Here is a 16523-nt window from a genome sequence, read left to right as displayed (position 1 = left end):
ACCTTCTACATGCTGTAAGTATTGTTGCTTCAGTGTACAGATACACTGATCACTCAGAAGTGCACAGTTTATGAGGTCGTCTACGAGTTAAAGGGAAACTATGCAGTTCCGGTCGCTTTTTATATTTGTGTTTGTGTCATAGTCCTGTAAAATAGTACATTTTTCTCACAAGAGGAGATCTGGGACACCAGGTTGGAGGCTTGCAAGGTTGGTTTTTCAGCCAAGAGATGCTACAGTAGGTGGAAGGCAGAGAGCCTCCATTCTCCCCATAACAAATCATTTGACAATTACTGTTTAATTAGGGTAAAAATCTTGCATAGTTCCTCTTTAAAGATAAATAAGGACACATTTCAAAACAGAAATTTGACTCTTACATAGGGGTTAAAAAAAATGTTGTAATTTTGTTTTTGTGGGTCCATTGTTCATTTTGTTTGTATTTTGTCAGTTATAGGCCTAACTATATATTTAAAAAAAAAAAAAAAAAAAACACTCACTGCGTCTTCACAACAGAACCAGAGTGAAGTTTCAACTGAAAATTTGGAGTTAAAGATAAATTAAGACACTTTCCTAGTAATTTGACACTTTTATTAGGCTAAATCCAACCAAGTGAACAGTGGGAAGAAACCAGAGCACCCAGAGAAAACCCATCTTGCTACAACATTATTGAGCAAAGACAGTGGCGTAGCTAACTGGGTCATGCAGATGGGGGGCCTTGTAATAGGCCTATAGGAATGTGCTATACAAATGTAGTCTAATACATTATTATTATTATTATTATTATTATTATTATATTGTTACTGTACAGAGTCAAAGATACTAATTTATGTGGTAAAATGCTATTTCAGCACTGTAGCACAACTGTAGAGAAAAACTCTTCAGCTGTTGAGTGGTCGTGATCAAGCTGAAGTAAGAGCAGACTTTAGAATTTATGGCAAATTTCATCCTTATTTCCCAGACCTACACAAAACTGTCGTAAGTATAAAGTTTAAATCAGTGTCCAGTGTCAGTGTAGCCTATTGTTTTTACTGTTGTAATCTGCTATCCACATGGCCTCATGTGATTTTTCATCAGTAGGTAATGTCTGCAGATTTGTCTTTAATATGGTAAACTGGGCCTCCCAATAAACTTCATTAGACTCAAGGTCCAGATAAAACAAAAGGTAGCCTCCAAAAGGACATAAAAGATAGAGATAGCCTTGGGAGTGGATCCTTCCTTTGTTTCCTGGATCACAGACAAGGCCACAGTTTGTCAGGTTGGGGAGCTGTGTTTCTGGGACATTAATGAGCAGCACGGGGGCTCCACAGGGGACTGTCCTGGCTCCATACCTGTTCACATTGTAGCCTATACAGCGGACTTCAAATACAACTCTGAGTCCTGCCACATCCAGATACATTACCCAACTTCCAACTCGCAAATTCCAACTTAACCCTCTCTATGGCACCATGTTGCCCTCAGGCAACAAACCGATCTTTGGCCTGTCACATCTCCACAATGCATCTCTTTTAATGATATAATACTTCAAAAAAGAGAGAAGACCACAGAGAACCACTAACAATGCTTTAATTTATCAAATGACTTTCAGGAAGCCATACTGAAACCATTTTTTGTAGACTTTCTCAAAGGAGACAGGTTTGCCATTTTGCTCCACTAAAACGGTCTGAAAACATACAGTAACGTCCTGGCCCTTTTCATCTGGAAATTTTTTTTTACACTAATAGATTAGTAAAGTTTTATTTTTAATAGTTCCATGCAATTTATTTACTTATTAAATAATGGAAACTTGTTCAAATGTACCTGTTGCCCGAAGGCAACAACGTAGGCTACCATTGTAGAAAATTGCAATGTTGCCTTGAGGCGACAGTGAACCATTATGGAATCAACATTGCATAGGAGATTATGGTAGTGTGTGTTTAGGTGTAAATATAATGTTCAAAAATGAATCATTCATCATAATTTTGTTTTGATCCTTGTAATAAATTTGATTTTGGTTGCTGTAAAGCAAACTTCAGGCTATTATGATGATGATGAGGAAGATGAGAGTGAGAATTGAGATGAGGATGAGGCCAGTGAAGGTGAAAGTGTATAGAGACTGGCATTTCTAGTACAGTAGAAGACAGTAGGCTATTTATGGTAGCCTACAATGTTGCCTACAGACAACAAATCCCAAAAACTTGAACTTGACATTTTTTTTTTAGATTATGTTTATTTAGTCTATTTTGAGACAAAAAAAAACACTCAAAACATTTTTTACCCCAATGGCATCATAATGCATACCATAGGGTTAAGAGGCATTTATATCTGATGAAGGGGGGAGACAACCGAGACGGACCCCCCTTGTTAAGACGTTGTAGATCCGCCACTGGTCCCAGTTTGGGTCCAGTATCAGTGTGCTCGGTGTTTGCGCATGCGCCCAGCCCGGTGTCCGGTGTCAGACAGTCAGCAGCTGTTGAGACCATGAACGGTAGGACCGACACTGCAGAGAAAACACACATAGAATAACCGAGCGGTCCCGGTGCAGACCCAGAAGAGACCAGGACCAGAGGCACCACAGACCGGGGCCGGATAGTGCAGGGAGCCGGCTGATCTGCAGTCGGAGCTAACGGAGCTAACGGGGATAACTGTGAAGTGGCTAACTGACAGCAGACCAGCAGAGCGTCAGCTGCTGGAACGGGCTAACAGGCTAACGGACAGGCCACCGACTCGTGTTGACCACGCTGCACTGCACTCAGACGGTCTGACCCGGGACACTTTGTGGACCTAAGGCGGCTCCAGTCGGACTGCTCGGCTTCACCGCCGGGTTCTGGTGGAGTTGAGCCCGGCTAACGGAGGCTAACGAGCTAACTGTCAGACCCCGTCAGTCCAGCTGGGAGAGAGAGAGAGAGAGACCGCTGTGACCCGTTTACGTTAGAGGAACAGCGATGTTGATAGGTAAAGTAGTCCTGACCCGGTTCCATGTCCCGGGTCAGCTGTCAGAGCTGTCGGTGCAGTTTGTGTCTGATTTAACGTCACAACTCCGCTGTTGGCTAGTTAGCATTAGCTAACGGTACCAGGCTGTGACTGCTGCTGCTGCTGCCGACACACACACACACACACACACACACACACACACACACACACACACACACAGATGAATGCTGAAATGAATTCTTACAAACTCCCCCAGATGACTCACATGTTTACATGTCATGTCTGATGATAGTCCTAGCCCTAGCCAGGTCAATAACAGGATCACGTTTGAGAGATTTCTGTCCTGTGTGGTTGGTGTAAGTAGTAATAAATGTCTGAACAGTTATAAGTGTATATTTATTGGATGTTTTATGCTTTTAATTTGTAGGCATAAATTGAATTTCATGCCATATCAGATGAATAATGTGTCTGTGTAGCAGGGATTGTCCCAGCAGCTGAGAATGTTTTGTAATGCAGAATGTAATGTAGACGTCCACTCTGGTGTATGGTGTTAAAGTCTGAGTAAAACGTCTGTACAGGGGTTAACTAATGCTAATCAACTCAGTGAATTTACAAATGTTCTTCAATGAAGTTTGTGTGATGTGTTGATGGTGTGTTTGTTTGACTCCTCTCTGCAGCGGTCAGCTCCGGGACTGGAAACTCTGCTGCCACGGGAAAGAAGCACCGACGCAGAGGCAAGAAGCACCGGAGAGTCCGGACCGACGAGAGTCGGTGAGAAACAAGCAGGGATGTTAGATTAGACTCACGGGTGACCCCCAGACACACACACCATACACTCAGATGCTATATTTAGCTCTGAGTGTGTCTCTGTGCGTGGTGTTTTTTTTTTATTGACAATTGACAATTTTACATGGTGATTATAAAGCAACCGGATTTTGGGTGAAATTGAGCCGCACTGAGTTCAAGTGTTGTTCTTTGGCCTTCTTAGCTTTCACCTCAGCTGAGGTCTGACCAGTGGGAACTTAGTATTCACTACATTCATTAGTTATTCAGTAATTAGCCCAAATCTGGGGTCCAGCCCTTCACAGAGACCAGGTCCTGGTTCCCCTGAGTTTGGAACAGAAAAGGTTGAAATTTAAAGGTGAAGTTCATTGTGTAATGCTCATGAAAAGTGTTTGAAGACCCTCTTTAAACAGTTAACGGTTGAAACAACCTACTGATGAGTGCAAATTGCAGGAGTCTTTGATGAATGACACACACCTGTTCACTAAACAAGAGCAGCATGGGAAGGAAAGAGCCACTGGCAGGCATTGTGCTAAGCTAACTGGTGTCCTGCTTACAGAAACAGGTTTGGTTTGGTGCTGGGCCTGCAGAGACCCAGCTCCAATAATAGACCTGGAGACTGAATCATGATCCCACAACACACGCACACACACACACACACACACACACACACACACACAAACACACGCACACACACACACACACACACACACACACACACACTCTCCCTCTCCCTCTCTCTCCCTATCTCTCTCTTCAGTCTATTTCAGTGCAAACGTGTCCGACCTCAACAATGTCCATGACTCAGAGCAGCTGTGTGTGTGTGTGTGTGTGTGTGTGTTGGTTGAAGAAACAAATCAGTAGAGTTCATGGTGAGAGTGACATCGGCTGGTGTACAGACAAGAAACATTGCTGCATTAAACCATGTGTTGTGTAGGTGTGTGTGTGTTGTGCAGGTGTGTGTGTGTTGTACAGTTGTTTATAGGTGCTTGTGTGTGTGTATGTGTGTGTGGCACAGGTGTTAAGCTGTGTGTTAAAGGGATAGTTCAACATTTTCATAAACCCTATAGTCTTGCGAGTACAGTAGGTTCGTTACCTTTAATTGTCGGTGCGAGCTGTTTTTAGATCGGCGGGGCAGAGACATGGCTGCTCAGCAGAGTGACTTCAAAAGTGGAAGTAGTTCTGAGTATTTGCTTCGTGTGTCGTAATGTTACATAATTATACGTTATTATCTCATAGTGTGGTGAATGTGCAGGTGTAGCCGATGTCATATCTGGCCCTCTGCGTTGTGTTTCTCACGGCCTGCCCTAGGTGGGGTTCGATCCCACGCACCGGAGGCGACGATGCTAACCTCTTTGCCAAGAGGTTGACAACCACTTGGCAAGTCGGTTAGCATGTCTTTTATGGGTGGAGTGAGTGCACATCTGTTACACAGGTCACAACTTGTCCACCAGAGTGTTTTGGAGTTGTTGGATTGTGTATTTGATGAGTTTCTTTTTTTTTTTTTTTTTTTTTTTGGGGGGGGGGCTTTTAATGCCTTTAATTGATAGCACAGTGAAGACAGAGCCAGGAAATGGGGAGGCAGAGAGGGGGAATGACATGCAGGAAAGGGCTGCCTGATGCGGGATTCAAACTGGGGCTGCCTGCAGTGAGGACTGTAGCCTCAACGTGGGGCGGCAGCTCTACCAGGTGAGCTAAACGCAGCATTTGATGAGTTTCTTAAGGGAAACGTGGAAATACCATGAGCCTCTGTACAGTAGAGTTAGCTGAGCAGCTCATGTCTCTGTTCCGCTGATCTAATAACAGCTTGCACCGACAATTAAAGGTAATGAACCTACTGCTGTGACTATAGGGATTGTGGCAATGGATGAATATGCCAAAATGTTGAAATATCCCTTTAATAAAAATCAAGCAGGACACTTCCTCCGGGCCTTTGCTGCTGAGCTCTGATGTAACGGCTCATTTGGTCTTTTCCAGGCCGGATGACCTCAGCGACATACAGAATCTGAATCCTGACAGCAGCCTTCCCCCCACACTGACACAGACCTGCCCCCAAAATACTCCAAAAACCACCACATCGTCACATCCAGAAGATCTCCATGAAAACACCAATGTAGCCCAACGAAAGCCCCCAAGTACCACCAGGCAGTCCAGGAGTGACCCCAGATCCTCGTCCCCACATCTCCACAACACTCTGAAGACCGCGCCCCCCATTCTAAACTCAAGAGATGTAGCACCTCCTCCACCTCGCCTGCTGATCACCCCACAGCCCCCCCAACAAGCACCAGTGACTTCTCTGATCTTCACACAATCCTCCCTCGGCACTTCTCAGAGTCCTGCTCACAGTCCCAGCCAAACACCTCCAACTGCTAACCAAAATCTTACCCAGAATTCCTCCAGGTTGCCTCACAGAACTCTTGAGACCGTCACTCCAAGGATTTCTGAGACAGATCCCTTGGAATCAGCTCCAATCTCATCCGGAAATGTTACCCACAATGCACCACAATCACCTTCGGTATCTATTCCACACGCAGCCAAAGTCCCTCCAAGCCCTCAATTAAGCCCCTCCCACCCTGACCCCTTCCTGTTGACGTCAGTGACCTTCACCTCCAGTGCCTCCTCCCACCTCTACTCCCCCCTCTGCTCCTCATCTTCCTCCTTCCTCCGTTCCTTCGACTCTCTGGGCCCTCCCATTGGCTTGCCTTCTGTGATGTCATCAGCCAACCATCAACTAACCCCATCCTCTCCAGTTTTGAGCCCACCCCCTCCTGAGTTAACCCCACCCCCCGCCCAGTTGCTGGGTTCGGATGATGAAGAACAGGAAGACCCGTCAGACTACTGTAAAGGTCAGTCTCTGTCCATGTGTCTGACTCTGTCTCACTCTGTCCCTGTTTCTGTCAGTGACTCTGTGACTGTGTCTCTGACTCTGCCTATGTCTTACTCTGTATCTTACTCTACCCCTACTCCTGTCTATGTCTCTGTCCCTGTCTCTAACCATGTTTCTATCCACACATTTTTATTCGCATTAAGCAATATTGAATTAAAAATGCCTCATAGAAACAGTAGAATTTGATGAAATTTCATGAATATCGATAAAAAGTGAATACGGTCGGTCTCATCAGATTTTCTCTTGATTGCTGCAAAGTTAATGCGACAGATGCTGATGGAAACAATTCTTTGCCTGATAAATGTGAGTTGCATCATGTTTTATGTCCGTTCCGCTACGTATTCCAGCTGTTAAAGACACGGTGGGATAAACAAAGAAAGATGCAGGTCTAAAGCGCTGCCGATCACAAACCCCAGGTGACAGGTCCATCCAGTGTGGGTAGTATTTAACACACGGTGCATCTGCATCTGAATCAAAACGGGGTTTCCACGCCACTGTCTTCTAAAGACAGGCATGTCGCATTACAGTATAAGCACCAGCCTATAGCCTATAGACAACTTAAAGGGACAACGAGGAGTTTTGGAAAAGCGAAGCGTTTTCACACTACATTTATGAGCCTCCGCGCACCGTGAAATTCTTTGACCGGCGCAAGACAGACTCATGTTTTCATTCATCAAGAATTAAAGTCAGAGGTTCGAAGACGATCAGATTCTGTTGTAGTTCCGACCATAAACGGTGATTCAGCTGCGTTATTTTCATGATTCGCCACGAAATCGAAAGTAAGGAAACGCTGGTCGGCTCGACCAGCATTTCCGCCACCACTAATACGGTAATAACAAAATAACTAAATATTTATTGAAAATGGGCCCATTAACAAGTGTGGGTAACGTAGATTCATCCACATTAATATGAGACTTTTTTATTGTCGCGGAAATTTTCATTCTGCCGATGGAGAAACTCCTCGTTGTCCCTTTAATATAATAATATAATAGCATGCGTATAACCAGAGACGTTCTAATATTGAATAGAAGGACTTTGGTATGACTCAGTGGTTTCCAGGCAACAACCTCAGATAGTCGGTTAAAGATGAAGGATGGATGTCCTTCTATTTTGCGATTTAGTACAAAAATGAATGGAAACACCTTAAACTGCAAGAAAACAATTCGATACAGCAATATGATCGCAAAACAGCACATGACGTCATTACGCACGGCTTTTTATTTAATTTAAAGGTCTTAGATGGAAACTTAGATAGAAATGCACTTTCGCATTAATGTGAATACTGCATTATTCATTCACATTAATATTTTTTCCGATCTTGAGATAATTGGATGGACAAGTAGATGGAAACATGGTTTCTGACTCCTCTTAGCAGGTTCAGGTCTCTTGCAGCACTGGTCAGTCCTCTCCATGACTTCACCCAGAGTCCAGGAGGCCCACACTGACATTCAGTTCCTCAGAGTGATGCCACCTGGGCAGTGGACCTGGGGATCCCTGGTCACTATGGTAACATTTGCCACCCTGCTGTGATGTCTGATGTGTTTTGTGTTTCCCTGCAGGTGGTTACTACCCGGTGAAGATCGGTGACCTGTTTAATGGGAGGTACCATGTGGTCAGAAAACTGGGCTGGGGACATTTCTCAACCGTTTGGCTCTGCTGGGATCTGCAGTACGACAACACACACACATCAGCAACACACTTCAGTTACACACACAGCAGAATCACACACCTGACTCTGTGTTTGTTCTTAGGAAGAAGCGTTTTGTGGCGTTGAAGGTAGTAAAAAGTGCTCCACATTATACGGAGACAGCTCTGGATGAGATCAAACTACTCAGATGTGTAAGACACACGCACACACACACACACGCACACGCACACACACATGCAGACTTACTCAGACTAACTGAGTTGCTGTTTTCAGGTGAGGGACAGTGACCCCTCTGACCCCTACAGAGAAACCATCGTCCAGTTGATCGATGACTTCAAGATCTCTGGAGTCAATGGAGTCCGTATCCTTCATCATCATCTGTCTGTCTGTCTGTCCACCTGTCTGTTTACCTGTCCATATGTCTACCAGTCCACCTGTCCTTCTTCATGTCTGTTTGTTATTCCTCAACCTGTTCCAGACGTCTGCATGGTTCTGGAGGTTTTGGGTCACCAGCTATTGAAGTGGATCATCAAGTCCAACTACATGGGACTACCTCTGGTGTGTGTGAAGGCCATCATCAAACAGGTAAGAGACAGAGGTGGCCCTGACATCACCTCAGGTACCTGGAGTTCACCTCAGGCTGAAATTGAACTGGGTTGCGTGTGCTCACAGGTGCTTCAGGGTCTGGACTACCTTCACACAAAGTGTAAGATCATCCACACTGATATCAAACCAGAGAACATCCTGCTGGACGTGGACGACGTCTACATCCGGAGGCTGGCAGCTGAGGCCACCGTCTGGCAGAGAGCCGGAGCCCCGCCTCCCTCAGGATCATCAGGTGAGGAGAAGTCATTTGATTGATTCAGACATGAAGGATGCGATCGACTCGGTCTGTCTTGTTTTCTCCAGACATGACTGTGACTGAACATGTTGTAGACTAGAGCATTGGTTCCCAATCTGGAGTCTGAGCCCCCCTCAGGGGGCCGTCAGAGACCTCAGGGGGTCCACACAGCTTTATCTGTTCTTAGGTTGTGAGGTTATTTTGTGTATATTCAAATTTAAAGGGATCTTTCAACATTTTGGCAAATTCTCCTATTGCCATAATCCCTATAGTCATAGCAGTAGGTTCATTAACTTTAATTGTCGGTGCAAGCTGCTTTTAGATCAGTGGAGCAGAGATGCGAACTGCTCAGCTAACGCAATGGAGGTGCACAGTATTTCTACATTTCCCTCATCAAACTAAATACACAATCCATCAACTCCAAAACACTCTGGTGGACAAGTTGTGACCTGCACATTCACCATGCTATGAGATAATAACGTACAGTTATGTAACATTACGACACATTAAGCAATTACTCGGAACTACTTGCGCTTTTGAAGTCACTCTGCCGAGCAGCTGTGTCTGTAATGTAGTTCCAGTTACGTATTTCCCTCTAAAACAACTCGTGCTAGCGTGGTGAATGTGCAGGTCACAACTTGTCCACCAGAGCGTTTTGGAGTTGTTGGATTGTGTATTTGATGAGTTTGATGAGGGAAAGGCGAATATACCACGTGCCGTGCAGAGCTCACGTCTCTGCCCCGCCGATCTAAAAACAGCTTGCACTGACAAGGAAAGGTAATGAACCTACTCCTGAGACAATAGGCCAATTTGCCAAAATGTTGAAATATCCCTTTAAAAATCCCAATAACACACCCAATTGGATACTCAAAATCATGTATTAAAAAAAAGGAACAAAAACCTACAACTGCTTATTTTTGTCAATAAAAATCAAAATCACTTTATTCTTTTGATGTGTCTGTGCAGGCAGGGGTTGTGGATGGGGGCATGACATGTCTTCAACACAAGCGGGGGGGGGGGGGGCTTCAAAAAAAAATGTTGGGAACCAGTGTTGTAGAGCACCATACAAGACCTCAGAACCCAAGTCTCAGAGCTGACAAAGTGAAACCAGGCTGATAGAGACGGGGAGCAGGACTTCAGTAGACCACCCCAAGGACATGAGGGAGGAGGGACTGAGAGTCAGGCTGTAGCTGATTGGGAGCTGTGGTTTCTGATCTGGAATCTGTCTCTCTCTCTCTGTGACTTGTCTGTCTGGAACCTTTCTCTCTGTAACTGTGACCTGTCTGTTACCTGCTTCTCTCTCAGTGAGCTGTCTGTCTGGAACCTGTTCTACTCTTTCATCTTTTCCTTCCTGTGTTTCTGATATTTTCCTTCTGTCTCTCTCTCTCTCTCTCTCTCCCTTTCTGTCTGCCTCTTTATGTCTCTCTCTCTCTAGTTAGCACGGCTCCCAGGGACCTAGAGGTAAGTGTCCAGGTGTGATGCCTGCTGTGTTCTCATTGGTTACTGCTATTTCAGATAACCTGTGTCAGGTGTTTGTAACCACTTGATTGGATAAAAGCCCATGAGCAGCAGTGAGCAGGTAGAGAGGAGACACCATGCATGATGTCACCCCCTCCCATACATAGAGGATGTGTGTGTGTGTGTGAGTGAGTGAGTGAGCACCTGAACAGCCAAGTATCGGGTGCAGAATCTTCACCATGTGTTCTCCTGTCTCTCTCCTGTATGTGTGTGTGTGTGTGTGTGTGTGTGTGTGTGTGTGTGTAGCATGGTAAACTGTCCAAGAACAAGAAGAAGAAGCTGAAGAGGAAAGCAAAGCGTCAACAGAGACTGTTGGAGGAGCGACTGGTGGATATACAGGTACTGTAGTACTACTGTAACTACAGTAGAATGTCTACAGCTATGATGTACTGTCACTATAATGACGACTAATGAACACCAGTTAGCCAATCGGAACAATGCAGAAAATGACGAATGACCCATTTAAAATAAGTTTCCTCTTTGTCCTCTTCAGAAGATGGAGGAGGAAGACGGAGTGTGTCCACCTGAAGACACAGACACACACTGTGAGCATACACGCACATGTGCACACACTGACACACACACACCTGTTGTACTCTGAGCACATGCAGCAGCAGCGTGAACACAGTGTTGGTGTTGTCAGGTTCTCTGGTGGTCAACGGCAGCAACAGTAAAGCCAGTCCAGACTCCAGCTGCTCCTGGTTGGAGGACGGCTGTAATGGCCACGCCCCCGGACGCTTCTCAAGCCCCGCCTCCGGCCTATCAGGTTTCTCTAGCTCTGTGATGTCAGCGACGTCTGAATCAGCACTTTCTACTCAGTCGGGATACTCGAGCGGGCGAGATGGTGAGAGAACAGTGGATGTAAACTCACACACCTGGACACACACAGCTCACACACCTGACACCTGTCCTCTCTGTCCTCAGTCTCCAGTGCATCAGACTTTGTCCTCAGTCCTCTGGAGCCTCAGAACGCAGACAAACTGAGGGTGAAGATCGCTGATCTGGGAAATGCCTGCTGGGTGGTGAGACAACCTTCGTCCTATCCTCTTCCTGTCTGAGTTTTCCACCAATCAAATTGCTCCTCTCACGCACACACACACACACACTCTCTGTGTCCCTCTTTCAGCACAAACACTTCACTGAAGACATTCAGACCAGACAGTATAGAGCACTGGAGGTTCTGATCGGAGCAGAATACGGACCACCTGCTGACATCTGGAGCACTGCCTGCATGGTACACACACACGCACGCGCACACGCACGCGCACGCACACACACACACACACACACACACACACACACACACACACACACACACACACACACACACACACACACACACCAGGGTTCCCACTCCTGGTAAATAAAACCTTGAAGCAAGAAGATTTTGCCTTTTTGTTTGACATTGATGTACATACAGTAATTCAATAACAGTTATAAATAAGGTTTATTTTTTAATATTTTACATTTCAAAAGTAAGCTCACTGCTGTCTGTCCCATGGAAGAACATGATAGCAGCAGCCTGTCAGCCAGTAACAGGAGGACTCTCCTTTGTATTAGAATATAATAATAATAGAAAATAATAATAGAAAAATATAAATAATCGATTTTTTTCACCACCCCTAATATCGGATCAATATCGGTACCGGCCGATATTGAAGGCTGCAATATCGGTATCGTATCGGAAGTGAAAAAGTGGTATCGGGACATCCCTAATACATATGCCACCAGACAGGCAACAAAGCCGGTTCACGCTTCCCAAACCAAACACAAACTTTTTGAAGCACACAATAGAATACAGATCAATGGAACTCCTTACCACTGCCAATAACTAAACTCACACACAAACTAACATCAAAAAGCAAATAAAAAAATATCTTGGAATTTCATATCTGTAAAATAACATACGCACACACACACACACACACACACACACACACACACACACACACACACACATACACACAAAGGGTTTTATGTAGGGTCATAGATCTTTGTTAGGATACATGTTAGATACCACCCCCCCCACACACACACCCCCCACCCCCCGGCGTGGTGGTACTTGGAGAGGCAAGTATTTTCTGGGGTGGTACTTGGTGTAAAAAGTTTGAGAACCACTGCTCTAGAGCAACATGTTTTTTCATTGTTCTATCATTAATTTGTCATCATTTCTAATCATGTCAGAGATTATTTCATAGATAAGTCAGAGCTATAGACTGCACATCTTTAAATCAGACTTCTGGGGCTGAGAGAGGAAGAAACATAGAAGCTAACGGGTTCAGTGTATAAAATAAGGTACAAGTGTGGAAAAGAGTGGGACGTGGGATGTTTTAGTGTATTGCATAATAACATGTCTGTCAGACTGTAGCAGCTGAAAAGTCCTGATAAATGATTTCAAGAAAAGAGTGGGAACACTGACACACACTGGATGAGACAACACACACTAGACAGTTGAAGACCTGGTGTGATGGATGTAGGTTTGTGCTGCAGCCAGGGGCGCCGTATAGGGGGGAGAAGTTAGGACAATTCCAAGGGCCCATGACTGACAGGGGCCCCAAAAAATAGGTAAACACTAATATAAAATTATTCAACCATCATCATTGAGTATATATATTTCAAATATAATAATAAAATTAATGATCTCTTTGTTTTTACTTGTTTTTGGCAGTCAAAGTTAAATATCCTCATTGACCAGAAAGTCCATATTGACCGACCACCCCTGCATGAAATGGTTTGGTCCTGCCTGAGCGCACTTACCAGTGACGGTGTTAGTCAGTAGATGCGCCAGAGCTACAGTGTTCACAATGTAGCCTAAACCAAAATCTGGTTTTCAAAAAAGGAAAGAGAGAAAAGAGAGAGATGAAAGACAAAGGAAAGGGTGTCAATTTGTAACCCAGTTTTTCACCAGTCTGTGTCTCTGTGAGTGATATTAACCTGTTGGCTTAAAGTCCGTGTAAGTAAGAATAAATATGTGTTCTAAGTTTGACATACCACAGAAAAGTGTGTTGCTAACCACCCTGCCAACTTTGAATGATAAAAAAAATCGCCAAATATATGAAATTCGGCTTCAAAATTGTGTAAAACCATAGACTGTATAGAAGAAAACTTTTTTTTAAAATTTAATATATCTTTAAGTTTGTTCACTTTTCTATTTTTAAATGTCCATTAATGTTAGGAGAATTTTCCATTTTGAAATTTTACAATAAAAATACATTGAGACTGTAAAAGATGGCCTTTAGCACATTTTTTATGGTGGCTTTTAAACTTGCATCAAATAGTGAAGTGCATACTGTATGCAGAAATCACCAGCAGTAAATATTGTGCTAGTACTAGTATTGAACTGCAAGAAGCAAGACAGTTGCAAGCCTCTAATTAGAGTTATGTAAAGCTTTTGATGGGATAGTTCGGTCCTAGAGATGTGGTGACAACAGCTGCGCAGAGGGGGCCCAATTTGACTTTTTTGTTATGGGGCCCAAATTTCCTGGTGGCGCCCCTGGCTACAGCCCAACACGATGACGATGATGATGATGATGATGATGATGATGAGATGCTGATGTTTGTGTTTCAGGCGTTTGAGTTGGCGACAGGAGATTATCTGTTTGAACCTCATTCAGGAGAAGACTACACCAGAGACGAAGGTACCTGAGTCAGGACTGTACTGTACTAGTACTACAGAGTACTACTAGTACTGTGGAGTACTTCACTATGTGGACTTTTACTCTTTCTGTTCAGATCACATCGCTCACATCATCGAGCTGCTTGGACCCATTCCTATGCCCTTTGCTCTGTCTGGCAGGTACTCCAGAGAGTACTTCAATAGGAGAGGTGAGAGAGCTGCTCTGTGATTGGCTGTTTGTTTTAGGGCTGAACGTTATGTCGCTATCGTATATCTAGATATAAACATGCAAGATATTAATATCACGAAAGGCAACGATATTGGAGATATAAAGTTTTTCCCACATCGTGTAGTAAGAACGTGAACGCTGAGGGAGATTATAAACTAAAAAGGACACGTTATATCGTCGCTATGGTAATGGTAACAGGTGACTGTAAAAATACGCTGAGAAGTGAGAATTGTATCTCACTTGGTAGAGCTGCAGCGACCTGGGTTCAATTCCACCTGGCCGTCCCTTTGCTGCGGGTCGTTCTTTCTCATCTCACTCTCTCTCTCCTCCTCCCTGTCTCTCTCCAGCTGTCCTTTCAAAATAAAAGCACAAAAAGCCAGAAAAAAAGAAGAAAAAAAACAAATTATGTTGTCTTTTGAAGAAGACTGTGACTGATGCTGCGTTCATAACAACTCTGAGGTCGGAAATCCCAACTTGAAAATTTCCGACATCATTGCGTTCACGCTGCAGGGACTTGGGAGAAAAAAAACATGGATACCTGAAGGAAGTTTGGCGTATTGTGGCTCATAGCTGAATACGAAAAATAAATGCAGCAGTAAATGATGTTTATTTTGGAGGAGAGGAGACGCTGCAGATGAGTTATAGCCTTGATGACAGTTAAACGTTATTTCTGTCACATACAAGGGCCGCAATTTCACACCATACAACAACCACAGCTTAATATAAACGTATTTCATATAGGCTACTGCAATAATAAACAAAAATATGCATTCAAACCTCAACAAACAACTTAAATGTCTAAATTCTAACCGTTTAAGACGAGGGCCGCCATGTTTTGATGTTGTCGTGACGTCAAGTCGGAAAGTCGGAGCTCTGATATGATACCCGAGTTCCCGACCTGTAATTTCCGAGTTCGACGCCGTTCAATTCATTTTTTTACAACTCGGAGCTCGTTTTTTTCCGACTTCCGAGTTGTCTTGAACGCAGCATGAGTCACAGCAGAGCTGCAACAGTTCTGTTCAATAAAACTGCATTTTCCACATTCTCTGGTTTTATTATGCCACTTTATTTATTTATTGAAGAATGCTCAGTTTTCCCTGAAACCATAGCCGTATCGTATCGTATCGATAGTGAGATATCTGGCATAAATATGAAGATATGAAATTCTGTCCATATCGTTCAGCCCTAGTTTGTGCACCTTGGGAGTTTGAGTCCTCTGCTTGTCCCACCTCTCATACCTGTGTGCCTGTCCCAGGTGAGCTCCGTCACATCTCCAGCCTGAAGCCCTGGGGGCTGTTTGAGGTTCTGCTGGAGAAGTATGAGTGGCCCCTGGACCAGGCGGCCCAGTTCAGTGACTTCCTGTTGACCATGTTGGAGCTGCATCCTGATCACAGAGCCACGGCTGCACAGTGTCTGCAGCACGCATGGCTGCAGACATGAAGACTAACTAACTTATACATGAACACACACTGGACATGAAGCAAACACACACGCACACACACGCACACACACAGTCAGTGGTTGAGGAGTGTACGTCTCTCTCTCTGTGGTGATTTCATGTGATGTAGGAAATAATCATCTTGACTGTCTCGATACTCTGTGGTCTTGATTCCTATATTGATTCATTGATTGGTTGTGCAGGTCAGCAGAATGAATTGAGGCTGAATGCAGATGTTCCTGATGGTCCAGCTCTTTCACTCCTAACAGACCTGAGATCTGCTGCACAGAGAATTATTGTGGACGTCATCACCCTGGCAACAGGAAGGAAATAAACAGATGAGATCAGAGACTTCTCTCTCTCCCTCTCTGTGGTCAAACATCTGGATTCAGCCTCACTGTTCTCCACCCTGCTGACCTTTGACCTCCATCATGTTATCACAGTGACAGTGGATTTCACATCACAACATGCTGATCTGATGATTTATCAATAACAGAGTCTGAGGAGAAACAAAAAACACAACATGAATCAGCTGCACCTTCTGTAACCTGCTCAGTGTTTCTGTTGCATTTTCTTATTTCTGTTGATTTCTGCAGATTTCTGTTGAGTTTGCAGATTTCTGTGCGTAAGATTTCTGCTTATTTTTGTAGATTTCT

The 16523-nt window shown here is 44.3% G+C and overlaps 1 protein-coding gene across 2 annotated transcripts; it reads left to right on the top strand.

Annotated features, from left to right (window-relative positions):
• The first annotated feature begins 2427 nt into the window (after positions 1 to 2427).
• Positions 2428 to 16523, top strand: srpk3 (SRSF protein kinase 3). Of its 2 annotated transcripts, none has more exons than XM_085780737.1 (17): positions 2428 to 2928; positions 3585 to 3678; positions 5668 to 6536; positions 8137 to 8245; positions 8329 to 8416; positions 8499 to 8586; positions 8704 to 8810; positions 8898 to 9063; positions 10502 to 10527; positions 10831 to 10923; positions 11078 to 11129; positions 11228 to 11428; positions 11509 to 11606; positions 11711 to 11818; positions 14153 to 14222; positions 14317 to 14409; positions 15685 to 16523. In XM_085780737.1, the coding sequence occupies exons 1-17, from the start codon at positions 2919 to 2921 to the stop codon at positions 15867 to 15869; spliced, it is 2457 nt and encodes an 818-aa protein (XP_085636863.1). In that variant the 5' UTR covers positions 2428 to 2918; the 3' UTR covers positions 15870 to 16523. The 2 variants fall into 2 exon arrangements, with proteins under 2 accessions (XP_085636863.1, XP_085636864.1); XM_085780738.1 differs by having other exon boundaries at positions 2473 to 2928; positions 11081 to 11129; positions 15685 to 16145.

This window comes from Trachurus japonicus, chromosome 7 (genome assembly GCF_045865225.1).
Source record: "Trachurus japonicus isolate A0001 chromosome 7, Traja_1.0".
In the NCBI taxonomy this organism is placed as follows: Eukaryota; Metazoa; Chordata; class Actinopteri; order Carangiformes; family Carangidae; genus Trachurus; species Trachurus japonicus.
Note: the sequence above shows the minus strand (reverse complement) of the source record. Positions and strands in the feature narration are given on the sequence as shown.

Coding starts and splice junctions, on each gene's coding strand:
- srpk3 (XM_085780737.1), top strand. Junction 11,429..11,508: donor ATACTCGAGCGGGCGAGATG/GTGAGAGAACAG, acceptor CTCTGTCCTCAG/TCTCCAGTGCATCAGACTTT. Junction 11,819..14,152: donor TCTGGAGCACTGCCTGCATG/GTACACACACAC, acceptor TTTGTGTTTCAG/GCGTTTGAGTTGGCGACAGG.